Below are 23,128 nucleotides of genomic sequence, written 5' to 3' on the forward strand. Positions count from 1 at the left end.
ACAAAGTATTTTAAGATTTTTTCTTAAGAACTGAAAAATTTACAGTAAAAAATACTGAAATGATTATCAACTATATTGATTTTTCATGAAAATTTTTATCACTGCCTTTCACAGATATGCAGCATTCTGGTGATTACATTTATAATAACTAATTTTATAATGACTTTGACAAACATTCTTCCAAGCAATCTGCAAGGTTCCCATAAATTTTGTGAAAATGGGGAATTTTGCAGATGTGAGTCTAGATTATCCCACAAAAGCTCTATTGGGTTTAATTCAAGCAATCGGGGTGGCCACACCATAATTTTTAATACCTGTCCTGTTATTTAGTTACTAGAAAGTCTCTGAATAGATTAGTACCACCGTTTCTCGTGATATAAAATTTCTTCCACAAAACCGAAGTCCAGAGGATATTGCATTATGTTCGAGAATGTTTTTATAACCTTTCTTTTCCTAAAATTCCTTCAATTCTGACAGTGTAACCCACTCCAGAAAAACAGAAGAAACCCAAGATCACCAACTTGCTTGACTGCAGGCACTAAACAATGTTGCACCATTTTTTCTCTTCAGTTCATTGTCTCACATAAACTACATTTGGATCTGAAAATTACAATTTGAATTCACCCATCTACACCACATTTTATTGCTCTTCAAATGTCCAAAGTTGATGGCTCTAATTCAAGCCAACCATTTCTTTCAATTTTTAGGTTTTAACAAGAATTTTCAGACTGCTACATGACCATGAAATCCTGCTTGTTTAAGATTAAATTTTACATTGAATGTAGACCAGGGAGCTTCTCTGTCCCTACTGAACTCAAGACAGATTTCAAGTGCAATAAGTTGTAGATTGCATTTAGAAATCAGTGTTATCTTGTGCTTCCATTGTTACATGCAGTAGTCCCGATCATAGTTTGTCCTTTAAACTGCCAATCACCTTGAATTGTCGTATGGTAATTTCCATATTTCTTGCCATGTTTATCATGACACACACACTAAACACTCTTTCTGAATGACATGTGTTCAATTTTATAAGTTACAGTTCTTTACTTCTCAAATTATTTTATTGCAAAACTCTCTAGAATCATCTGCAATTTTGTATAATATTGAAACAAACTCTCACTTCAAGAATATTCCAGAAATTTCTACAATATTCTATCACATTCAGGAATCTTCTACAAAGTTCTACATTCAGAAGTCTTCTACACTTTTCTAGAACATTCTTGAATATCCTAGAAAATTCTTGAATATCCTAGAAAATTCTTAAATATTTCTTAAATATTATTTCAGGTTTTTTGACTTTTATACATAATAGAAAATATTTTAATAAAAATTGATTGGTAAACCAGTTGGTCCTATGTTAATGAAAACTTTAAAAATTAAGAAAAATTAAACATGATTCCAAACTTTTAGGTGGGAATATATAGTTAGTGGGGGTGCTAGAGTTTTTTTAGAGAGAGAAAGAGAGGACTTTTTTTTTTTTTTTTTTGAATAAAAAATTAATGTTGTAACTTTATTGGTAATGAAAAGGAAAAATTACATGAAATTATTTCATCATATTTGAATATTTGCAACTAAAGTTAATGTATACAGGAACAAATAAATCATTCAGTTTAGACATGGATATCATCCAAGCTTGTCAATTATTCATCATTTATTTGTGAATGAAATTGTATTACATTCAAAATAATTTTCCGTTCTTTTTCTTCATCACACAACAATTGAATTGGGCCAGAGATAATTAATTCTCTGAAAAATTGTCTTCTTAACTGGGAAACTAAGCTCCAGGCATTTATGGAAAAATTTACAGGTAGGAATGGATGTCATTATGTTTTCAATCTAAAAGAGTTTAATTGAGAAAGACAATGCTTTTCTTTAGTTACTCTATTTATCCAAGCTGTGATGCAAAAGATCAAGAATATTTTATTTAAATGCAATTATATTTTCAGCTTTAGCATTAAAGGTGGCCACGAAACGTGATAAAAGATGAGGTTCCTTTCAGAATGTATACATTTATATGCTTTGAATCTATTTGTTTGTATGCTAAATCTTGTAAATATTACATACCAAAATATACCCTTTTTATTTTCTTAGAAGTTGTCTTTGTGTATTAAGAAAAGAGCATTGCACAGTTAATGAAAATAGATCTTTCTAAATGACATTCAAGTTGCTTGACCTGTTTGTTTCATGGTAAACCAGATTTGGCAAAAGTATTTTCCAACATTTTTTAGAAATACTCTTCTCGATTTTAAAGTTAAAGGAAACACAAGAATATTTGGAGAAAAGGAAATTATTAATAAAAATGCTTGTAAAAATATTTTGCAATGTGACAATTTTTGCAGTGCCAAACAAGAGGCTGACACATAGTACCTTTCATATTTCTGAGATCAGAAAAAAAAACCATATCAAATGACGTTATATGCCACTGAACAACTGGAATTTTTGAAACAAATATGTGTATAAACAAAATGAATTCTGATATACCAAATGCAGCTGATTATAATGCTCCAAATACAAATGCATCATCTCTATTTTAAAATCCATGTTTTTTTAGGCACCTTTACTGGAGACATTGATGATGGTTACACTACATACATTTTTTTAAGTGATGAGGGCAAAAACAACACACAGGTCTGTGGACAGAAGGTCACATTATCTAGTTAAGCACATTTCCAAGGAAATGGCATGTAATTTTTTTTTAATAATTCTTGTATGTTAAAAAAGTATCAACTCACATCTTAAATGATTGTCTTCTAAACAAAAAAGCATTCTAGAAAGTTGACAGTTACGACTCATTTGGCGCCTCCGTAGCCAGGTGGGAAGGAGCAGCAGTGCGTAGCACACGCTTCTTGATTTAGACCGGGGTTCGAGCCCGTCACCACCAAATACGGAGGATGCGGAAAGGTCAGGGAATGACCACCGCATATCCCGGAGCAATATGGCCTTAAGTTGCTAATGCTCCTAAAAACCAAATAATAACAATAATAATAACGACTCATTTAGAAAAATCTCTGTTACACAGAAAGATCAGATGAGAGCATGCAGCACTTCTTTAATCATCCAACTAGTTCCAATTTGAGTAGGATCGGTTGGAAGACCCTTTCAATGACAGTTTAATTTAACATCACTTTGTCAAGGGCATAAGAAATCAGAAAGGCCATCTTCCAAAATAAGATAAGATTTTTAAACCATCTCAAAAATTAGCCAAAAGCATGGAAAATATAGTTAATAATCCTAAAACAACAGCTAAGAAAAATTTAGTGAAAGAGTTTATTCTCCTTTTGATTGCAATGATCCAGATATGTCAGAATTTACTTTATAACATTTATGATTACAGAGAAAGACTAAACAACTGAGGGCACATTTTTCTAAAGAAATTTATGAGCAATGCAAAGATCAACAGAAAAATTTTGCATACAAAAAAAGATTCATTACCTGTAAAACCCATATTCAGGTGTTCAAACTACTCAGAAAACCATACTCTATGAATAGCTTTAAAAAAATGGAAAAAAAATTAACCTGTTTTATTTGGGGCACATCCAGGCACTTTACAAAAGGATGCAGATTTGCAAAAATGTCAGGGTCAAAACGATTCAAATGTCAACCATACTAAGGAACTTTCTTATTCAAAATTGAATTTTTTTCCATGAAATAATGAGGATGATCCTCAGGATGAAGATACAGTGGGCCCCAACATTACGATCAAATCATATTACAATGGACTCTCCATAATTAAATACTGTTCACTATAAAATATGTAAGTGCTGGTCATTATGATTACATTTGCAAACTGAATTTCAATTCTATTAAACAGTGATTCTAATAAGCAGTAATAGGAGGAATATTATCCACAGGCTATAAAAGTAAAGATATAAAGCACAAATTTACAGTATAATACCTTATTAATTAACAAAATTAAATGATACGTTATAATCAGAAGAATATTTTCTACATGTAAGAAATTTAAACTAAATTTATGCTTATGTACATACCTTAATTAATACTATAATATTTACATACTAATTAATTGATATTTCTGTTCATTGAGATTTTTTTTTTTTTTTTGAGTTGTAAAATATAAAAAAATAAAAAAGATAAGCAATCAATAACAAAGAATACAGCATACAGAAATTGCAACTAACACGTTACATGCAAGTGAGATAAGGAGTAATAAGTTTATGGAGCTTGAAATATAGGAATGAAGAGAAGATTCTGAAAATTTATTTCCATTTTTTATAGAACTGAAGATTTCATGGAAGGGGAAACGCATTTCACCATAATATTGTAAAAAGCCACAGAATTCCAGCTATCGGTATTATTGCAAATGCTATAAGATCGAGTTTATTACCAGTTTATAATAGATTACACTAACAGAAAAGCCCAACCTCCAGTTAAGTGATTTAGAAAAATCTCACAAAGGCAGTCAAAATTGATTCTTATAACAGAACATTTATAAAAAAAAAAAAAAAAAAACCTTCTCATTTCACCCATCCACTCGATCCAACTGCTTGTCTAGTTATACCTTGATCCTATTTAAGCTATCAACTTCTAAAACAGATGGAAGTTTGTTCCAGCAATCAACCACCCGCTGGCTAAAGGCAAACTTCTGCACATCTATCCTACAACTGTCTTTCCTCAATTTGAATTTATGCACTCTCAGGCAATTATTCTGAGTAAGTGATAGAATCCTTTCGGGATTGAGCATGCTCAAACCATTCAAAGCTTTATACACCTCAGTCAGATCACCTTGCAGGTGCCTAGTCTCCAGAAACTGTAATTTTTCAGAAATTAAGCCTTTTTTCATAAGAGAAACTCTTTGTTCCATTCTTGTAGCAGCTTTAAACATGTCTGTTCAAAGCCGCTAAGTGAAAAACTAAGAAAGGCTTAAATTTTGCAAATTACAGTGTCTGTAAACCAGGCACCAGCGAGGTGATCTGATTGAGGTGTATAAAGCCTTGATTAGTAGAGGCATATGATGCAAGAAAGCAAGCTTATGCAGCATCAGCCAAAAAAAACTTCCACTTCACCCGTCCATTCGTTCGAAATACCTGTCCAGCTGAGCCTTAAATTTATTTAGGCTATCAACTTCCACAACAAGGGACGGAAGTCTGTTCCACCAACCAACTACCCGCTGGCTAAAGGCAAATTTCCGCACATCTATCCTACATCTGTCTTTCCTCAATTTGAATTTATACCCTCTCAGGAGGTGCCTTCATAGCCAGGTGGGAAGGAGCAGCAGTGCGTAGCACATGCTTCTTGATTAGACCAGGGTTCAAGCCCATCACCACCAAATACGGAGAATGTGGAAAGGTCAGGGAATGACCACCGCATATCCCGGAGCAATATGGCCTTAGTTGCTAATGCTCCAAATAACAAACAAACAACAAAAAACAACAAGCCCTCTCAGGTGATTATTCTGAGCAAGAGGAGGAATCCCATCACCACTGAGCATGCTCAAACCATTCAAGGCTTTATACACCTCTATCAGATCGCCTCGCTGGTGCCTAGTCTCCAGACACTGTAATTTGCAAAACTTAAGCCTTTCTTCATAAGATCAACCCTTTGTTCCATTCACTAATCTTGTTGCCCTTCTCTGTACTCATTCCAGCAGCTCTACATCCTTCTTGAAATGAGGCCTCCAGAAGTGTATAGAGTACTCAAGATGTGGCCTGACCATTGCCTTAAAAAAGGGAATAATCACCCCCTTATCAATGCTAGGAAAATTCCTGTATACCATTGACAAGACATCATGAGCTACTCTTGCAGCCCGTCTGCACTGCTCAGAGATCTTCATATCTGCCTGCACAATTACCCTCAGGTCCTTTTCATTCTCTACCACTGTCGGTGTAGTACCACAAAGTTGATACTTTGCTCTGGGGTTGCTGTTTCCCATATGTAGTACTTTACATTTGTCAATGTTAAACTTCATTTGCCACCTCTCAGCCCATCTGCTCAACCTTTCCAGATCCTGTTGCAGCAGCATAGCATCAGTAGTGTCCTTAACAATCCTCCCAACCTTTGTATCATCTGTAAACTTGGACATTAAGCTTGATATACCATCATCAATATTATTTATAAATACAGAAAACAATAATGGACCCAACACTGAACCCTGAGGGACTCCACTAATAACATTAGCCCACGGTGAGCAGTGTCCATTGATTACCACTCTCTGTCTTCCCCCCCCTCAACCACCCCTTTATCCATAGCAGCAATTTGCCTCCAATGTCACACTGCTCCAATTTGTGTGGCAGTCTTCCATGTGCAACAGTATCAAAAGTCTTTCTAAGATCCAAGTATATAATATCAAAGTTTTTCCGTGCATCCAGTTCTTTTGTGACGGCATCATAGTATACAATCAAATTGGTCAGGCAAGACATCCCTTTAACAAAACCATGCTGTGTCTGAGCTATAACTGAAGTCTTGTCTAGATGATCCTGCAGTGCTTCTTTAACCAGTGCTTCCATTAATTTTCTGGAACATAAGTTAAACTCACAAGTCTATAATTACTTGTGTCAGCTTTGATCCTATTTTGTGAATTGGGGTCACATTTGCACATCTCCAGTCTATGGGTACCTTCCTTGAGTCCAAGGAAGCTCTCATAATTATGGCTTAGGGTTTGCTTACTTCCTTTGCTGCCTCCTTTAATATAACTGGATAGATCCCATCCACCCCAGGTGCCTTTCTTGTGTTTATCTTCAACAATTTCTCCTCCACTTTTCTCTCAGTTATTTCAAGATTCTCTAGCTTACTGATAGAGTTGAATACACCTCTGGCATTCCCCTCGCTGAATAACTCCTCATGTGTAAATGTCGATGCAAAATATTCATTTAGTTTGTTAGCTACCTGAGCAGGATCATCAACAGTTGAACCATCGATATCAAGTGGACCAATCTGATTCATCCCCTTCCTTCTAGAGTTTACATAAGTAAAGAACTCTTTGCTGTTTTTCTTTGCATCCCTTGCCAAAGATTTCTCGTAATCTGCCTTCGCCTGCCTAACCTCCTTTGTAACTTGGTTACAGATCAACTTATATCTATCATAGGCTTCTCTGTCATGTGTTTCCACGTGTTTCAACTCCGCTAACCGTTCGTAATTTTCCCGCCTTTGTGATACGATATACCGTACTGGATAGCGTTAGTTGAACTTCGTTAGCAGTTAAATTGTACGTTTAAATAAATACATATAACGACTTAGATTACAAACGTAATATAATTAATTTTATTTAACATAATTAATTATACATATAACCACTTAGGTTACGTAACATAAATAATTAGTAAAAACAAATAATTAATACATAACTTGATACGAAAGTTATATAAAGGGATTTCGCAGATAACACTCGTTACTGAAACGTAAATATTTCGTAGATAACACTCGTTACTGAAACGTAAATATTCCGTAGATAACACTCGTTACTGAAACATAAATATAGCGTTATAACTGTGTTTGGATACAAGTTTAGGATTTAATTTTGTACAGAAATTGAAATTTTATTGAAAGTAAATCTAAATCATGACTCAAACCAGAGCAGCAAAGCAAAGGGCTCAAGCTAATGGGAATGCTGTGGCCCAGGGGAGAACTGAGGGGGGCAGTTGTCCTCTGAATCACAGCCTTGTAAGATGCACTATTTGCTTGATGTTTGCGGAGCAGTCAAGTATGGGACATGATACTGCCATGGGGGATGTCTTTGTGTGTGTGCGATGCAAGGAGTGTAAGGAGATAAGGCGACAACTCAGCGTTGTTATGGGCCTATATGAGAGCTTGAAGGATAGGGTGGATGCCCTCGAAGGATTACAAGTGAGGGGCCCATCAAGCTCTCAGCTGCCCACACCAATGCCAGAGCTTGCACTTGGTCATCGCGGAACACAGCGGCAACCCCCAAGGCAGAATGCGCTGGTCCCAAAGGAACTAGTAGTTGTTGGTGACTCTATTGTCAGGGAAACGGGAAACATGCTTTGTAAAAAGGATAGGTGGAATAGGACCAGGGTATGTCTGCCAGGGGCAAAAGTTGATGACGTTGTAGAGCGGATATCATCTTTTAAGGGCACAAAAGGTGATATAGTTGTACACGTTGGCACTAATGACATTAAGAGTAGGAGACCGGCGGAATTACTTGACAAGTACAGGTCACTGATGAAAAAAAGCCGTGAATTAGGGTTGAAATTGAAAGTGTCTGCAATTCTGCCCAGACACGATAGGAGGGAGTATATGATGAGAGCCCTGTCAATCAATTCGGCCCTGGAAAGATTGTGCAGGGCTCAAGGGGTAGAATTTTTTTCAGCCTGGTCTGTACTTGTTAACAGGAGAGACTGCTTCTACAGGGATGGGATACACTTAAATAGAAAGGGTGCAAGAATGTTTGCTGATGCTATCGAGGCAATGTTAGGTGGGTCGGAAAACTGCTAGATTGGGGGGATACAAGGACTAATAGATTAACAGTAGCCACTGGCAGAGGTGAAAGTGATTCTTGCACTGCTTCTATTGGAATGAGCCGCAGCCTGGAAAATAAGATGCAGGATATTTCAGAGACTGCTGGGAATCATTGGGGTACAAGTAAACACATGGGTTGTGTTAGGGTAGCTAAGAAAAAGAACAGGTGCATGTATACTTGTGTGTACACCAATGTACCAGTGTACACCAATGCTAGGAGTTTAGTAAATAAATTTGATGAATTTGAGGTATTGCTCAAAACATCAAAGGCAGATATTGTGGGGATTTCAGAGACGTGGTGTCACACAGATATAAGAAATGCAGAACTGGAATTTGGGGAGTACAATGTGTACAGAAAGGATAGACAGGATAGGAAGGGAGGAGGGGTTATGCTATTAATTAAGAAACACATAAAATCCAAGGAAGTGAAGCCAGTCGACATCGCTGGACAGTGCAGTGTCGAGTCAGTTTGGTGTGACATAAGCATTGGGAGATCAAAATTGAGAGTAGGAGTGTGCTATAGGCCTAATGACTCTGATGAGTATAATAAGAAACTGTTCGGAGAAATAGAGTGGGCCAGTAAATCAGAGAGTCTTATAATGGGGGATTTTAATTTCCCAGATATTGACTGGAATTTGGGGGCTGGTCACTCACACAGTAGCAAGGCTTTTGTGGATTTATTGGATGATTGTTTTCTACATCAGCATGTTCGGGAGGCAACTAGAGGGAGTAATACTCTTGATTTGATTATCAGTAGTGATTCTTCATGCATTAAGAATCTGCAGATAAATGAACCACTAGGTGGCAGTGATCACAGTGTGCTGAAGTGGGAGTTACTCAAAGAGGTAACTACCATTAGGGGTAAAGGGAAGGGGTATTGCTTTCGTAAAGGCGACTACAATGGACTGAGACAGTATTTAAATTCTATACAGTGGGATCAACTGATGATATTGCCAACAGCAAATTCAAAATGGGAAGCATTCAAAGAACTTATCGTGGAAGCTACTAGGCTTTACATACCAACTAAGAAATATTGTTCAAGGTTTAGGCCTAAATGGTTGTCAGATGAACTAATGAGGCATATGGCAGAGAAGAAAAATGCATGGGATACATACAAATTAACACGTGACACGGACGCCTATGATAGATACAAGTTGATCTGTAACCAAGTTACAAAGGAGGTTAGGCAGGCGAAGGCAGATTACGAGAGATCCTTGGCAAGGGATGCGAAGAAAAACAGCAAAGAGTTCTTTACTTATGTAAGCTCTAGAAGGAAGGGGATGAATCAGATTGGTCCACTTGAGATCGATGGGTCAACTGTTGATGACCCTGCTCGGGTAGCTAACAAACTAAATGAATATTTTGCATCGACATTCACACATGAGGAGTTATTCAGCGAGGGGAATGCCAGAGGTGTATTCAACTCTAGCAGTAAGCTAGAGAATCTTGTAATAACTGAGAGCAAAGTGGAGGAGAAATTGTTGAAGATAAACACAAGAAAGGCACCTGGGGTGGATGGGATCTATCCAGTTATATTAAAGGAGGCAGCAAAGGAGGTAAGCAAACCCTTAGCCATAATTATGAGAGCTTCCTTGGACTCAGGGGAGGTACCCATTGACTGGAGATGTGCAAATGTGACCCCAATTCACAAAGGGGGATCAAAGGCTGACACAAGTAATTATAGACCTGTGAGTTTAACTTCTGTTCCCGGAAAATTAATGGAGGCACTGGTGAAAGAAGCACTGCAGGATCATCTAGACAAGACTTCAGTTATAGCTAGGACACAGCATGGTTTTGTTAAGGGGAAGTCTTGCCTGACCAATTTGATTGGATACTATGATGCAGTCACAAAAGAACTGGATGCAGGGAATAACTTTGATATTATATACTTGGATCTTAGAAAGGCTTTTGATACTGTTGCACATGGAAGACTGCTGCACAAATTGGAGCAGTGTGGCATTGGAGGCAAGTTGCTGCTATGGATAAAGGGGTGGTTGAGGGGGAGAAGACAGAGAGTGGTAATCAATGGACACTGCTCATCGTGGACTAATGTTATTAGTGGAGTCCCTCAGGGTTCAGTATTGGGGCCTTTATTGTTTTCTGTATTTATAAATGATATTGATGATGGTATATCAGGCTTAATGTCCAAGTTTGCAGACGATACGAAGGTTGGCAGGGTTGTCAAGGACACTACTGACACTATGCTGCTGCAACAGGATTTGGAAAGGTTGAGCAGATGGGCTTCGAGGTGGCAAATGAAGTTTAACATTGACAAATGTAAAGTACTACATATGGGAAACAGCAACCCCAGAGCAACGTATCAACTCTGTGGTACTACACTGACAGTGGTAGAGAATGAAAGGGACCTGGGGGTGGTGGTGCAGGCAGATATGAAGTTCTCTGAGCAGTGCAGACGAGCTGCAAGAGTAGCTCATGGTGTATTGTCAATGATATATAGGAATTTTTCTAGCAGGGATAAGGAGGTGATTATTCCCTTGTATAAGGCAATGGTCAGGCCACACCTAGAGTACTGTATACAGGCCTGGAGGCCTCATTTCAGGAAGGATGTAGAGCTGCTGGAACGAGTACAGAGAAGGGCAACTAGATTGGTGAATGGGACAAAGGGGTTCTCTTACGAAGAAAGGCTTAAGTTTTGCAAATTACAGTGTCTGGAAACTAGGCACCAGCGGGGTGATCTGATAGAGGTGTACAAAGCCTTGAATGGTTTGAGCATGCTCAATGCTGATGGGATTCTTCCTCTAGCTCAGAAAAATCACCTGAGAGGGCATAAATTCAAATTGAGGAAAGACAGATGTAGGATAGATGTGCGGAAATTTGCCTTTAGCCAGCGGGTGGTTGGTGGGTGGAACAGACTTCCATCCCTTGTCGTGGAAGTTGATAGCCTAAATAAGTTTAAGGCTCAGCTGGACAGGTATTTCGAATGAACAGAGGGGTGAAGTGGAAGTGGTTATTTTTATCTATTTATGTTACTTTTTTTTTTTTTTTTTTTTTTTTTGGCTGATGCTGCATAAGCTTGCTTTCTTGCATCAAATGCCTCTACTAATGCTAATGCTAATGCTAATGCTAATGCTAATGTGTTAATTTATATGTATCCCATGCATTTTTCTTCTCTGCCATGTGTCTCATTAGTTCATCTTACATCCATTTAGGCCTAAACCTTGAACAGTATTTCTTAGTTGGTATGTAAAGCCTAGTAGCTTCCAAGACAAGTTCCCTGAATGCTTCCCATTTTGAATTTGCTGTTGGTAACATCATCAGTTGGTCCCACTGTATAGAATTTAAATAGTGTCTCAGACCATTGTAGTCGCCTTTACGAAAGCAATAACACTTTCCCTTACCCCTGATGGTAGTTACCTCTTTGAGTAAATCCCACTTCAGCACACTGTGATCACTGCCACCTAGCGGTTCCTTTATCTGCAGATTCTTAATACGTGAAGAATCACTATTGATAATCAAATCAAGAGTATTAATCCCTCTAGTTGCCTCCCGAATATGCTGATGTAGAAAACAATCATCCAGTAAATCCACAAAAGCCTTTTGTGGATTTAGTGACCTACTGAGTGACCAACCCACAATTTCCAGTCAATATCTGGGAAATTAAAATCTCCCATTATAAGACTCTCTGATTTACTGGCCCACTCTATTTCCCCTGTACATTTTCTTATTATACTCATCAGAGTCATTAGGCCTATAGCACACTCCTACTCTCAATTTTGATCTCCCAATGCTTATGTCACACCAAACTGACTCGACACTGCACTGTCCAGCGATTTTGACTGGCTTCACTTCCTTGGATTTTATGTGTTTCTTAACTAATAGCATAATCCCCTCCTCCCTTCCTATCCTGTCTATCCTTTCTGTAGACGTTATACTCCCCAAATTCCAGTTCCAAATTCCAAAAAGAGAAGAATGATGATATCCAGCTCAGGACCCTGGGTGTACCAAGCCCATATTCACCAGATGTGAGCCCTTGGGGTTTTAAGTCAGTACTTCATGATATTTTCTCTTGAGTTTCCTGGAGGTTGGCAGTGTTGGACACAACTATGTAAATCAAATAGGTAGCCTTTTCCTTCTTGTCCACAAGGGTTATGTCCAGTCTGGTGTGTAGGATTGTCTTGTCTGTTATTATGGCATGGTCTCACTACAGCTTGTGGGTTGGGGTCTCTAGTATGGCCTGAGGTTACTTGCAATATGGTACACTTTCTTTGATCAACTGGCATTTCCTCATTAGCATCTGATGTATTATCCTGTTCACCTCATTGTGTCTATGAGTTTACTCCATCTGGGTGAACATCTTGCATCCATTGGACAGAAGGGGCAGTTCTGTTCTCCTACAAATCTGGAACCAGAGCAGGAGGTCAAAGGTCAGCTTTCAAGCTCGCAGGATCTAGGATAACCTAACACTATTCCTATTGGCTAATTATAAGAATCCCTGGCCTATATAAGACACTGCTGACTGATCCTCTTTCCCATTTCTCTTCAGGTCTGAGGGTGGTCAGCAGGTAAGATTTGTTTTGTTTGTCTTAATTCATCTTATAAAATAAGCTAAAAGTAAAATAACTTAAAAATTGCTCAGTGTAACCAAGTTCTGCTCATATAATTGTGTAATAGTAACACAGAATTGCTCCTTTATGTCATAACTTTAATCTTAGAGGTGCTCAATTTGTTATTATAACTTAGAATTATTTATCTACTCACTGCCATTATTACTGAAAATTAGAAATGACCAATTGTTAATATATCTTATAACTAATCCTTTGTTAAAAATTATGATTGTAATTTAGAATTGCTCAATGTAAATCTAATTAGTAACCTTCACCTTTTTTTATCTCTATTCCCAAACAGCACGGTCTGATGATGGGTATCGGCAAGGTACCAGAAACGTCACACTATTCTATATATAATAGTTTAGGCTTTGCTTAATAAAATATATATTAAAAGCTCCATGTGTTAAAAGAGTGGTTAATTATACATATTAATAATTCTTAATTACAGAGCTGTTAGCTTAACTTCTCTCCCCGGAAAAATAATAGTCACTTGTTAAAAAAGTAATACAGAACCATCTAGAAAGGAATGCAGTTATACTGCATTCATAGAATGGATCTGTTAAGGGGAGCAATCTTATCTGTCCAATCTGATTGGTACTATGATGTATAACAAAGGAGCAGGATGCAAAAAATAATTTTAATATTATATATGCAGATTTAAAGAAAGCTTCTGATACTTTTGTGTTTGTACAAATTGGAGAAGTGTGGCATTAAGGGCAACTTGCTGCTCCAGATAAAGTGGTGGTTGAGTGGAAGACGATAGAGTGATGATTAATGGATGATGCTCTTCTTAGACTAATATTACTAGTGGAGTTCCCCAGGGTTCAGCCACCATGAGCTATCATGGTGGTTGAGAAAACTATGAGCTATAATGGCAAGCTGCCAGGATAGCTCATGGGGTTTTTTTTGTAAATAATATACAGGAATTTTTATAGCAGGAATAAGGAAGTGATTATCCCATTGTACAAGGAAATGTCAGGTGGCAACTTGATTACTGCACACAGGTCTGGAGGTCATTTTAGTAATGGATGTGAATCTATTGGAACTTGAGCAGAGAAGGGCAATGAAATTGGTGAAGGGAACAAAAGTGTTACTAAGAAAGGTTCCAGTTTTGAAAATTCCTACAAGGTGCCTAGTTTCCAAATGCTTGCTACAGACATTCTTCCTCTTGCCATAAGTAAACATATATGGGAGCATAAATTCAAATTGAGGAAGCGTGGTTGCAGGATAATTGAGTGGAAGTTTGCAATCAGCTAGCAGGTGGGTGATTGTTGGAACAAGCTTCCATCTGTTGTTGTAGAAATGGATAGTTTAAATAAATTCAAGGAAGAAATAGATAAATTATTGGAGGGTATGGACAGATGATGTTGGAGGTGTTTTTTTTTTTTTTTTGGCTGATGCTTTATAAGCTTGATTTTTTGTATCATTTGCCACTACTAATACTAAGTTTTTTTTTTTTTAAATATAATACTATTTTATCAAGAAGAAAAGCTTACCTGGAAGAGATGACTCAGGAAGTGATGCTACATACGAATACTTCTGAAAGGCTGGGCTATTATTATTGGCATCCTGAAAAGGAACCAAATTATTGAATAGCTGACATAACATAATAGGACAAGACCATAATGACTTTCATTAATGATGAAAATAAGAAACTTATTATTGGCACAGTATTAAAACTTAGAATATTTTAATACAACAAACACTTATGGTTTTTTTTTTTTTTTTTTTTTGTAGTTGTTGGCGCATCGGCTTCTGTGGTCATAATGCACCTCCAAAGGTTTTTGCAGTACTTTGATCCAAGCCCAAGGCGGGATTCGAACCCGCGACCTTTGGGTTGCCAGGCAGGTACTTTACCCACCCGGCTAGCCTGGTCGGCAACACTTATGGTGTTTTCTGTACTAAAATATTTACTTATGGTGTACATTAGCAAACTGGGTTAGCCTTTCCTTCTACATTTCATTGCCCTTCTCTGCTCAAGTTCCAACAGATCCACATATATTTTTCAGCCAGTAGCCTGTCTTATGTGCCACAATTAAATACTGTAGTCTTATATTTCACACAGAATAAACTTCCCATACCCAAGAAATTCCTAGAGAAGCACTACTTTTAATAAAATAAAATCAGCAAAAGGCTAATCTATTATGTTTTAAAATAAAAGGCAACACTATGATACGGTGTTTAAGGACTTAATGGTTTCTCTTCAAATAGCAGATAATCTTATTAAAATGTCATATATGTAGTTGCTAATGAGACCATCCACTATCTCAGCATTTCTCAAACTGTGTTCCACAGAACACTAATGTTCTGTGAGATGTGAACAAGCGTTCCATGAAAAATCTTAATTATTAATTAAAAAATAATAAAATAAATAAATTTTGCATATTTGTAACGTACACCACTTTTGTATCATTATATCGTATTTCCCCATGTATAAGACACACCCTTTTCGAAAAATTTGGGGTCTAAAAACTGGGTGTGTCTTATATAGTGGTTGTAGATTTTTTTTACTTGCATTTCCCACTTTTTCGCACTTGTTGTCTTTGCGCTCATTGTTTCGCACTTGTTACCGGTATATTAGGTTACGTTTTGCCCGTTCTGCCAAGAAATGGCTCAGAAAAGATTTTTGTACAGTGCTGAATTCAAGTTAAAAGTGATCCAGTTTGCAAAAGTGAATGGAAATCGTGCTGCTGAATGTAAGTTTGGTCCTCCTCCAACTGAGAAAACAATCTGAGACTGGCTACAGGAAGAAGAAACCCTACTGAAAATGACACGGCAGAAGAAGGCCATTAGAGGCAAGTCAGCAAAATGGCCTAATTTAGAGAGGGAACTGAAGATATGGATTGAGGAGCAAAGGGCAATTGGAATTCCTGTGTCCACAAAGATGGTTCAGCATGAGGCAAGAAGAATTGCTGATGAAAAAGAAGTTACTGATTTCAAAGGAGGGCACAATTGGTGCTTCAGGTTCATGAAACGGAGTGGGCTAAGCATGCGTACATGCACCAGACTTTCCCAAAAGATGCCTGAAAGCTATGAGCAGACGGTCCTTGAATTTCATCGTTTTGTCATTCAATGTCTGAAGACACATCAGTTTCAGTTGGGACAGATTGCAAATATGGACGAAGTGCCCCTTCAATTTGATGTCCCAAGTAACAGAACTGTTGATAAGAAGGGGGGGTGAAAACTAACTGTGAAGACAAGTGGACATGAAAAGAGCCATTATACAGTTGTTCTAGCTTGTTGTGCCGACGGAACCAAGCTGCCTCCCTATGCTGATTTTCAAACGCAAAACAATGCAAAAAGAAGACATTCCTCGAGGAGTGATTGTCCACATTCATGGTTGGATGGATCAGGATGGGATGAAGATCTGGTTTGAGAAAGTTTGGAGCAGGAGACCAGGTGGGCTCTTACGCAAACCTGCCCTATTGGTGCTTGATCATTTCAGGGCACACATAACAAAAAATACAAAGAAGATTGCTGCAGAGCAAAAAACAAAACTTGCCGTCATACCCGGAGGCTTGACATCCCAGCTCCAACCACTTGATGTCAGCATTAACAAACCCTTCAAAGCTGTCATGAGAGATGAATGGAACCAATGGATGAAGTCTTCTGGGGACAATTTGACACCAGCAGAAGAGTGAAGAAACCAATTATAGGAGAAGTTTGTACCTGGGTGAAAAGATCCTGGGATAATATCAAGATTGAGATCGTTGTCAAGTCATTTAAGAAGTGTGGCATTTCAAATGCCATAGATGGAACTGAGGATGAGACACAGATAAGGACAAGCTAATGGATGGAGTTTTGACAGTGATGAGTTGTATGAATTTTATGATGAATAAAACTTGAGTTCAATAACTTTATGTAATACATTTTTTTTTTTTTTCAAATTTCAGGCCCAAAATTAAGGTGCGTCTTACACATGGGGAAATACGGTAATATTTAACATAATTTTTTTTCAGTTATTAATATACTGGCATAGACTAATAATCAAATAGACCGAAGAACCCTTTATTTTCACGGGCTTTGCATAGAGAAGTATGTGTAGAGGCAATAACACCTATAAAAAAAGTAGCAATGTGGTGATCTAGTATGCCATTCATATGCAATTTAGCCTGAAGTACACAGGTTGAAGGAGAGGAGGAAAGGAAGCGAACCAATATCATAACTAAACTCACTTCCTTGTATAAATTTTTTTTGATAATTATTAGTATTTTGAAATATTATTATTAAAATATGTGACCATAAATTTGTGGTTGAAAAAAAAGAACTTTAAAATGAGAAGCAAAGTGCTTCTAGTAGTGCAACTGTGGTCGATGAAAATTAACACAATACTGTCACATGTCAAAACGAGGTTGAAAAATTGCAGCCTTTTGTTCCCCAAAAATTAGAAGTAAAAAAACAGGAACCAACTAATAAAGGACCAAAACGAAAGTATGATGACAGTTATTTGAATTTTGGCTTTATAATGTGTTGGAAATAAAGATGCTCCTGATGCACAATGCATCATATTTAATAAAATATAAAAAAAATATATAATAAATAAATAAAAAAAAAATTATAAAATAAGAAAAAAAGTATAAAAAAAAAAAAAAAAAAAAAAGAATGCAAGTAGAGTGAGAATGCACATTACGAATGAAGTAAATGTGTGCGTCTCCCTCCCCCTTCACCTGGTAGGTTCCCCACTGCCAGCTAACATATCCCACCCCCAGAGCGGGATGGGCAGCTGGACCTTCATACCGGATTCGACACTCCTTGGACAAGACACCGACGAAGACATTCTGCGGCTTTGCTGCCAACACGCCATTGGTGATCCGAACTGGGTACTCTAACCTGGTTCCCTTTAAAACCCCATCCCCAGGCAGGGAATGGAGGAGACGGATCTCTGTCTCCTCTCCTCCCTGCCTACCCCCCATATTTCACCTGGTGGGGCTCGTCTCCACTGACCTCTTTGGGGATGCCTACTCTATCCATCCGTATTCTTCTATCTGTTTCCTCCCCAGTCTTCAATCTCCCCCCCTCTCTCTCTCACTAAATCGACCGAGTACATCCCTTAACAATGCCGCCAAATTATAACCAATGTCTAAATTCTACCGTTTTGTGCAAATCTCTAAGATATCTAACACTATCAGCTTTTATCTAGCGTTACATGTCTAAATTTAATAACATCAAAATTTTGCCCGACCTATTTGGCCTTTAACACATCTCTTTAGTGTTCAACCCTAACCAGCGATTTCCTAACAGCAATCCCATTAAGCATTAATGTCAAATGCATAAACTTTTATTTTATTTTATTTATTTATTTATTTTTTTTTTAAATAGGCCCTAGCCACTGAAATCCCAGGAAACTAGGTGGCAGGACCTGCCAGAGCAAATTGTTGTGATACTGGATACACCTTGCTAGCCTCCACGTGGCAGGGTATGGGCAACGTCGGGCCACTAGGGGCCTGGCGGCCAATAAGCCGGATAAACAATGGGCACAACATATCACACTGCATGGACACGACCCACACACTTTCAAGTCTCTGGCTTGACAGTGTACTGTCCTCGATACAGCGAAACACACGCGGAGATGGGAGAAATCCCAGGTGCCGTCTGACACGAACATACCTTATACCTTATACCTAAACTTGTGTTTTTGTAAGTGTTCCATGAAAATGAGATGAAAAGTGTTAATTGACTAAAAAAGTTTGGGAAACACTGCACTATCTGATGAGAAACAAGTAAGCCTTGTAAGAGGCAAACAGTGTCTTGAATTTTAACAAAATAATGGACTAGCCTTTCAGTGATGTTCTTTGTTTCAAAGTAATGCTTCTCTAGGAAATTTGTGGTTAAGGGAAATTTCTCCTGGATGAAAAATACACAAGAATATACTCAGTTTGTTAATCTGTTTCACAGGCCATATAGTACATATTATATTAAAATATTCAAAGTGTTAACTTCTGTATTTCACATGGCAACTCCAATACAACTGCTTCATTACTCACAAGAGATGTACTAAGCAAAACCATGTGCAATGCAGTGAGAGGTAACTAATCTGTGTCTCTCATCAGATAGCACATGGTATAGTTGGGTCCCGTATTATATACAAAAAAACAGATCAGCCTTTAGGTAATCTTATTTATAAAAAATTAATGTTTCTCTAGGCAAATTGTGATTAGGGGGATTTAGTATTAAAATGGCACAGCAAAGCTTAGGCAGAATCTGTCACGAAAAATAAAATAAACTAAAATTAATAAATAAAAAATATAAAATAAATAATCAAATAAAAATATATAAACGTTTTCACTAGTTTTATATTTTATTTATTTATTTTCAAATATTCAACTAATCCCTTTTTAAATATACATAAGTTAGCATTAGCAAAGGCACATGATGAAAGAAAGCAAGCTTATGTAGCATCAGCCAACAAAAAAAAAAAAAAAAAAAAACCCTTATTATACCCATCCACTCGCTCCAAATGTTTGTCAAGTTCTGCCTTGAATCTATTTAAGCTATCAACTTCTACAATGACAGATGGAAGTTTGTTCCAGCAATCAATCACCCGCTGGCTAAAGGCAAACTTCCGCACATCTATCCTACGACCGTCTTTCCTCAACTTGAATTCATGCCCTCTCAGGTGATTATTCTGAGCAGAAGGAAGAATCCCATCAGCATTGAGCATGCTCAAACCATTCAAGGCTTTATACACCTCAATCAGATCACCTCGCAGGTGCCTAGTCTCCAGACACTGTAATTTGCAAAACTTAAGCCTTTCTCATAAGAGCAACCCTTTGTTCCATTCACTAATCTTATTGCCCTTCTCTGTACTCATTCCAACAGCTCTACATCCTTTTTAAAATGAGGCCGCCAGACCTGTATACAGTACTCAAGGTGTGGTCTGACCATTGCCTTATACAAGGGGATAATCACCTCCTTATTCCTGCTAGAAAATTTTCCTGTATATCATTGACAAGACACTAGGAGCTACTCTTGCAGACCGTCTGCACTGCTCAGAAAACTTCATTTCCGCTTGCACAATTACTCCCAGGTCTTTTTCGTTCTCTACCACTGTCAGTGTAGTACCACAGAATTGATACGTCACTCTGGAGTTGCTGCTTCCCATATGTAGTACTTTACATTTGTCGATGTTAAACTTCATTTGCCACCTCTCAGCCCATCTGCTTAACTTTTCTAGATCCTGTTGCAGCAGCAGCAGCGTACTGTCATTAGTGTCCTTAACAACCCTGCCAACCTTCTTATCTTCTGCAAACTTGGGCATTAAGCTTGATATACAATCATCAAGATCATTTATAAATACAGAAAACAACAATGGACCCAATACTGAACCCTGAGGGACTCCACTAATAACATTAGTCCACGATGAGCAGTGTCCACTGATTAGCATTATCTTTAGTAGAGGCATTTGATGCAAGAAAGCAAGCTTATGCAGCATCAGCCAAAAAAAAAAATAAATAAATAAAAAAATAAATAAATAAAAAATAACCACTTCCACTTCACCCCTCTGTTCGTTCGAAATACCTGTCCAGCTGAGCCTTAAACTTATTTAGGCTATCAACTTCCACGACAAGGGATGGAAGTCTATTCCACCAACCAATCACTCGCTGGCCAAAGGCAAATTTCCTCACGTCTATCCTACATCTGTCTTTTCTCAATTTGAATTTATGCCCTCTCAGGTGATTATTCTGAGCAAGAGGAAGAATCCCATCAGCATCGAGCATGCTCAAACCATTCAAGGCTTTATACATCTCTATCAGATCACCGCGCCAGTGCCTAGTCTCCAGACACTGTAATTTGCAAAACTTAAGCCTTTCTTCGTAAGAGCACCCCTTTGTTCCATTCGTTAATCTTGTTGCCCTTCTCTGTACTTGTTCCAGCATCTCTACATCCTTCTTGAAATGAGGCCTCCAGACCTGTATAGAGTACTCTAGGTGTGGTCTGACCATTGCCTTATACAGGGGAATAATCACCTCCTTATCACTGCTAGGAAAATTCCTGTATATCATTGACAAGACATCATGAGCTACTCTTGCAGGCCGTCTGCACTGCTCAGAGATCTTCATATCTGCCTGCACAACCACCCCCAGGTCCCTTTCATTCTCTACCACTGTCAGTGTAGTACCACAGAGTTGATACGTTGATCTGGGGTTGCTGTTTCCCATGTGTAGTACTTTACATTTGTCAATGTTAAACTTAATTTGCCACCTCTCAGCCCATCTGCTCAACCTTTCCAGATCCTGTTGCAGCAGCATAGTGTCAGTAGTGTCCTTGACAACCCTGCCAACCTTCGTATCATCTGCAAACTTGGACATTAAGCTTGATATACCATCATCAATATCATTTATAAATACAGAAAACAATAATGGACCCAATACTGAACCGTGAGGGACTCCACTAATAACATTAGTCCACGATAAGCAATGTCCATTGATTACCACTCTCTGTCTTCCCCCCTGTGGTAGTACCACAGAGTTGATACGTTGCTCTGGGGTTGCTGTTTCTCATATGTAGTACTTTACATTTGTCAAGGTTAAACTTCATTTGCCACCTCTCAGCCCATCTGCTCAACCTTTCCAGATCCTGTTGCAGTAGCATAGTGTCAGTAGTGTCCTTGACAACCCTGCCAACCTTCGTATCGTCTGCAAACTTGGACATTAAGCTTGATATACCATCATCAATATCATTTATAAAAACAGAAAACAATAATGGACCCAATACTGAACCGTGAGGGACTCCACTAATAACATTAGTCCACGATGAGCAGTGTCCATTGATTACCACTCTCTGTCTTCCCCCCCTCAACCACCCCTTTATCCATAGCAGCAATTTGCCTCCAATGCCACACTGCTCCAATTTGTGGAGCAATCTTCCATGTGCAATAGTATCAAAAGCCTTTCTAACAATCAAGTATATAACATCAAAGTTATTCCATGCATCCAGTTCCTTTCTGACTGCATCATAGTATCCAATCAAATTGGTCAGGCAAGACTTCCCCTTAACAAAACCATGCTCTGTCTGAGCTATAACTGAAGTTTTGTCTAGATGATCCTGCAGTGCTTCTTTAACCAGTGCCGACCGGGCTAGCCGAGTGGGTAAAGTACCTGCCCGGCAACCCAAAGGTCGCGGGTTCGATTCCCGCCTCGGGCTTGGATCAAAGTACTGCAAAAACCTTGGGAGGTGCAATATGGCCACAGAAGCCGATGCGCCAACAACTACCAAATCAAAAAAAAAAAAAAAAAAATCTTTAACCAGTGCCTGCATTAATTTTCCAGGAACAGAAGTTAAACTAACGGGTCTATAAATACTTGTGTCGCTCTTTGATCCTCCTTCGTGAATTAGCATTAGCAGAGGCAAATGATGCAAGAAAGCAAGCTTATTCAGCATCAGCCAAAAAAAAAAAAAAAAAAAAAACACACACACACCACTCCCATTTCACCCCTCCGTTCGTTCGAAATACCTGTCCAGTTGAGCTTTAAATTTGTTTAGGCTATCAACTTCAACAACAAGTGATGGAAGTCGGTTCCACCAAACAACCACCCGCTGGCCAAAGGCAAATTTCTGCACATCTATCCGACATCCGTCCTTCCTCAATTTGAATTTATGCCCTCTGAGGTGATTATTCTGAGCAAGATGAAGAATCCCATTGGCATTGAGCATGCTCAAACAATTCAAAGCCTTATACACCTCTATCAGATCACCTCGCCAGTGCCTAGTCTCCAGACTCTGTAATTTGAAAAACTTAAGATTTTCTTCGTAAGAGCAACCCTTTGTTCCATTCACTAATCTTGTTGCCCTTCTCTGTACCCATTCCATCAGCTCTACATCCTTCTTGAAATGAGGCCTCCAGACCTGTATACAGTACTCAAGATGTGGCCTAACCATTGCCTTATACAAGGGAATAATCACCTCCTTATCACTGCTAGAAAAATTCCTGTATATCATTGACAAGACACCATGAGCTACTCTTGCAGCTCGTCTGCACTGCGCAGAGAAAAATTAGGGTCACATTTGCACATCTCCAGTCTATGGGTACCTTCCGTGAATACAAGGAAGCTCTCATAATTATGGCTAAGGGTTTGCTTATTTCCTTTGCTGCCTCTTTTAATATAACTGGTTAGATCCCATCCTAC

The 23,128-nt window shown here is 38.2% G+C and overlaps 1 protein-coding gene across 1 annotated transcript in view; it reads right to left on the reverse strand.

Annotated features, from left to right (window-relative positions):
- Cad87A (cadherin 87A) overlaps positions 1-23,128 on the reverse strand; it is a 778,434-nt gene that overhangs the window by 398,958 nt on the left and 356,348 nt on the right. Inside the window, exon 19 of the mRNA XM_090378948.1 lies at positions 14,498-14,570. Coding sequence (XP_090235074.1) covers positions 14,498-14,570 — 73 coding nt within the window. The remainder of the gene's footprint in view (positions 1-14,497; positions 14,571-23,128) is intronic.

This window comes from Mastigoproctus giganteus, chromosome 8 (genome assembly GCF_048544385.1).
Source record: "Mastigoproctus giganteus isolate SK-2022 chromosome 8, ASM4854438v1, whole genome shotgun sequence".
NCBI lineage: Eukaryota > Metazoa > Arthropoda > Arachnida > Uropygi > Thelyphonidae > Mastigoproctus > Mastigoproctus giganteus.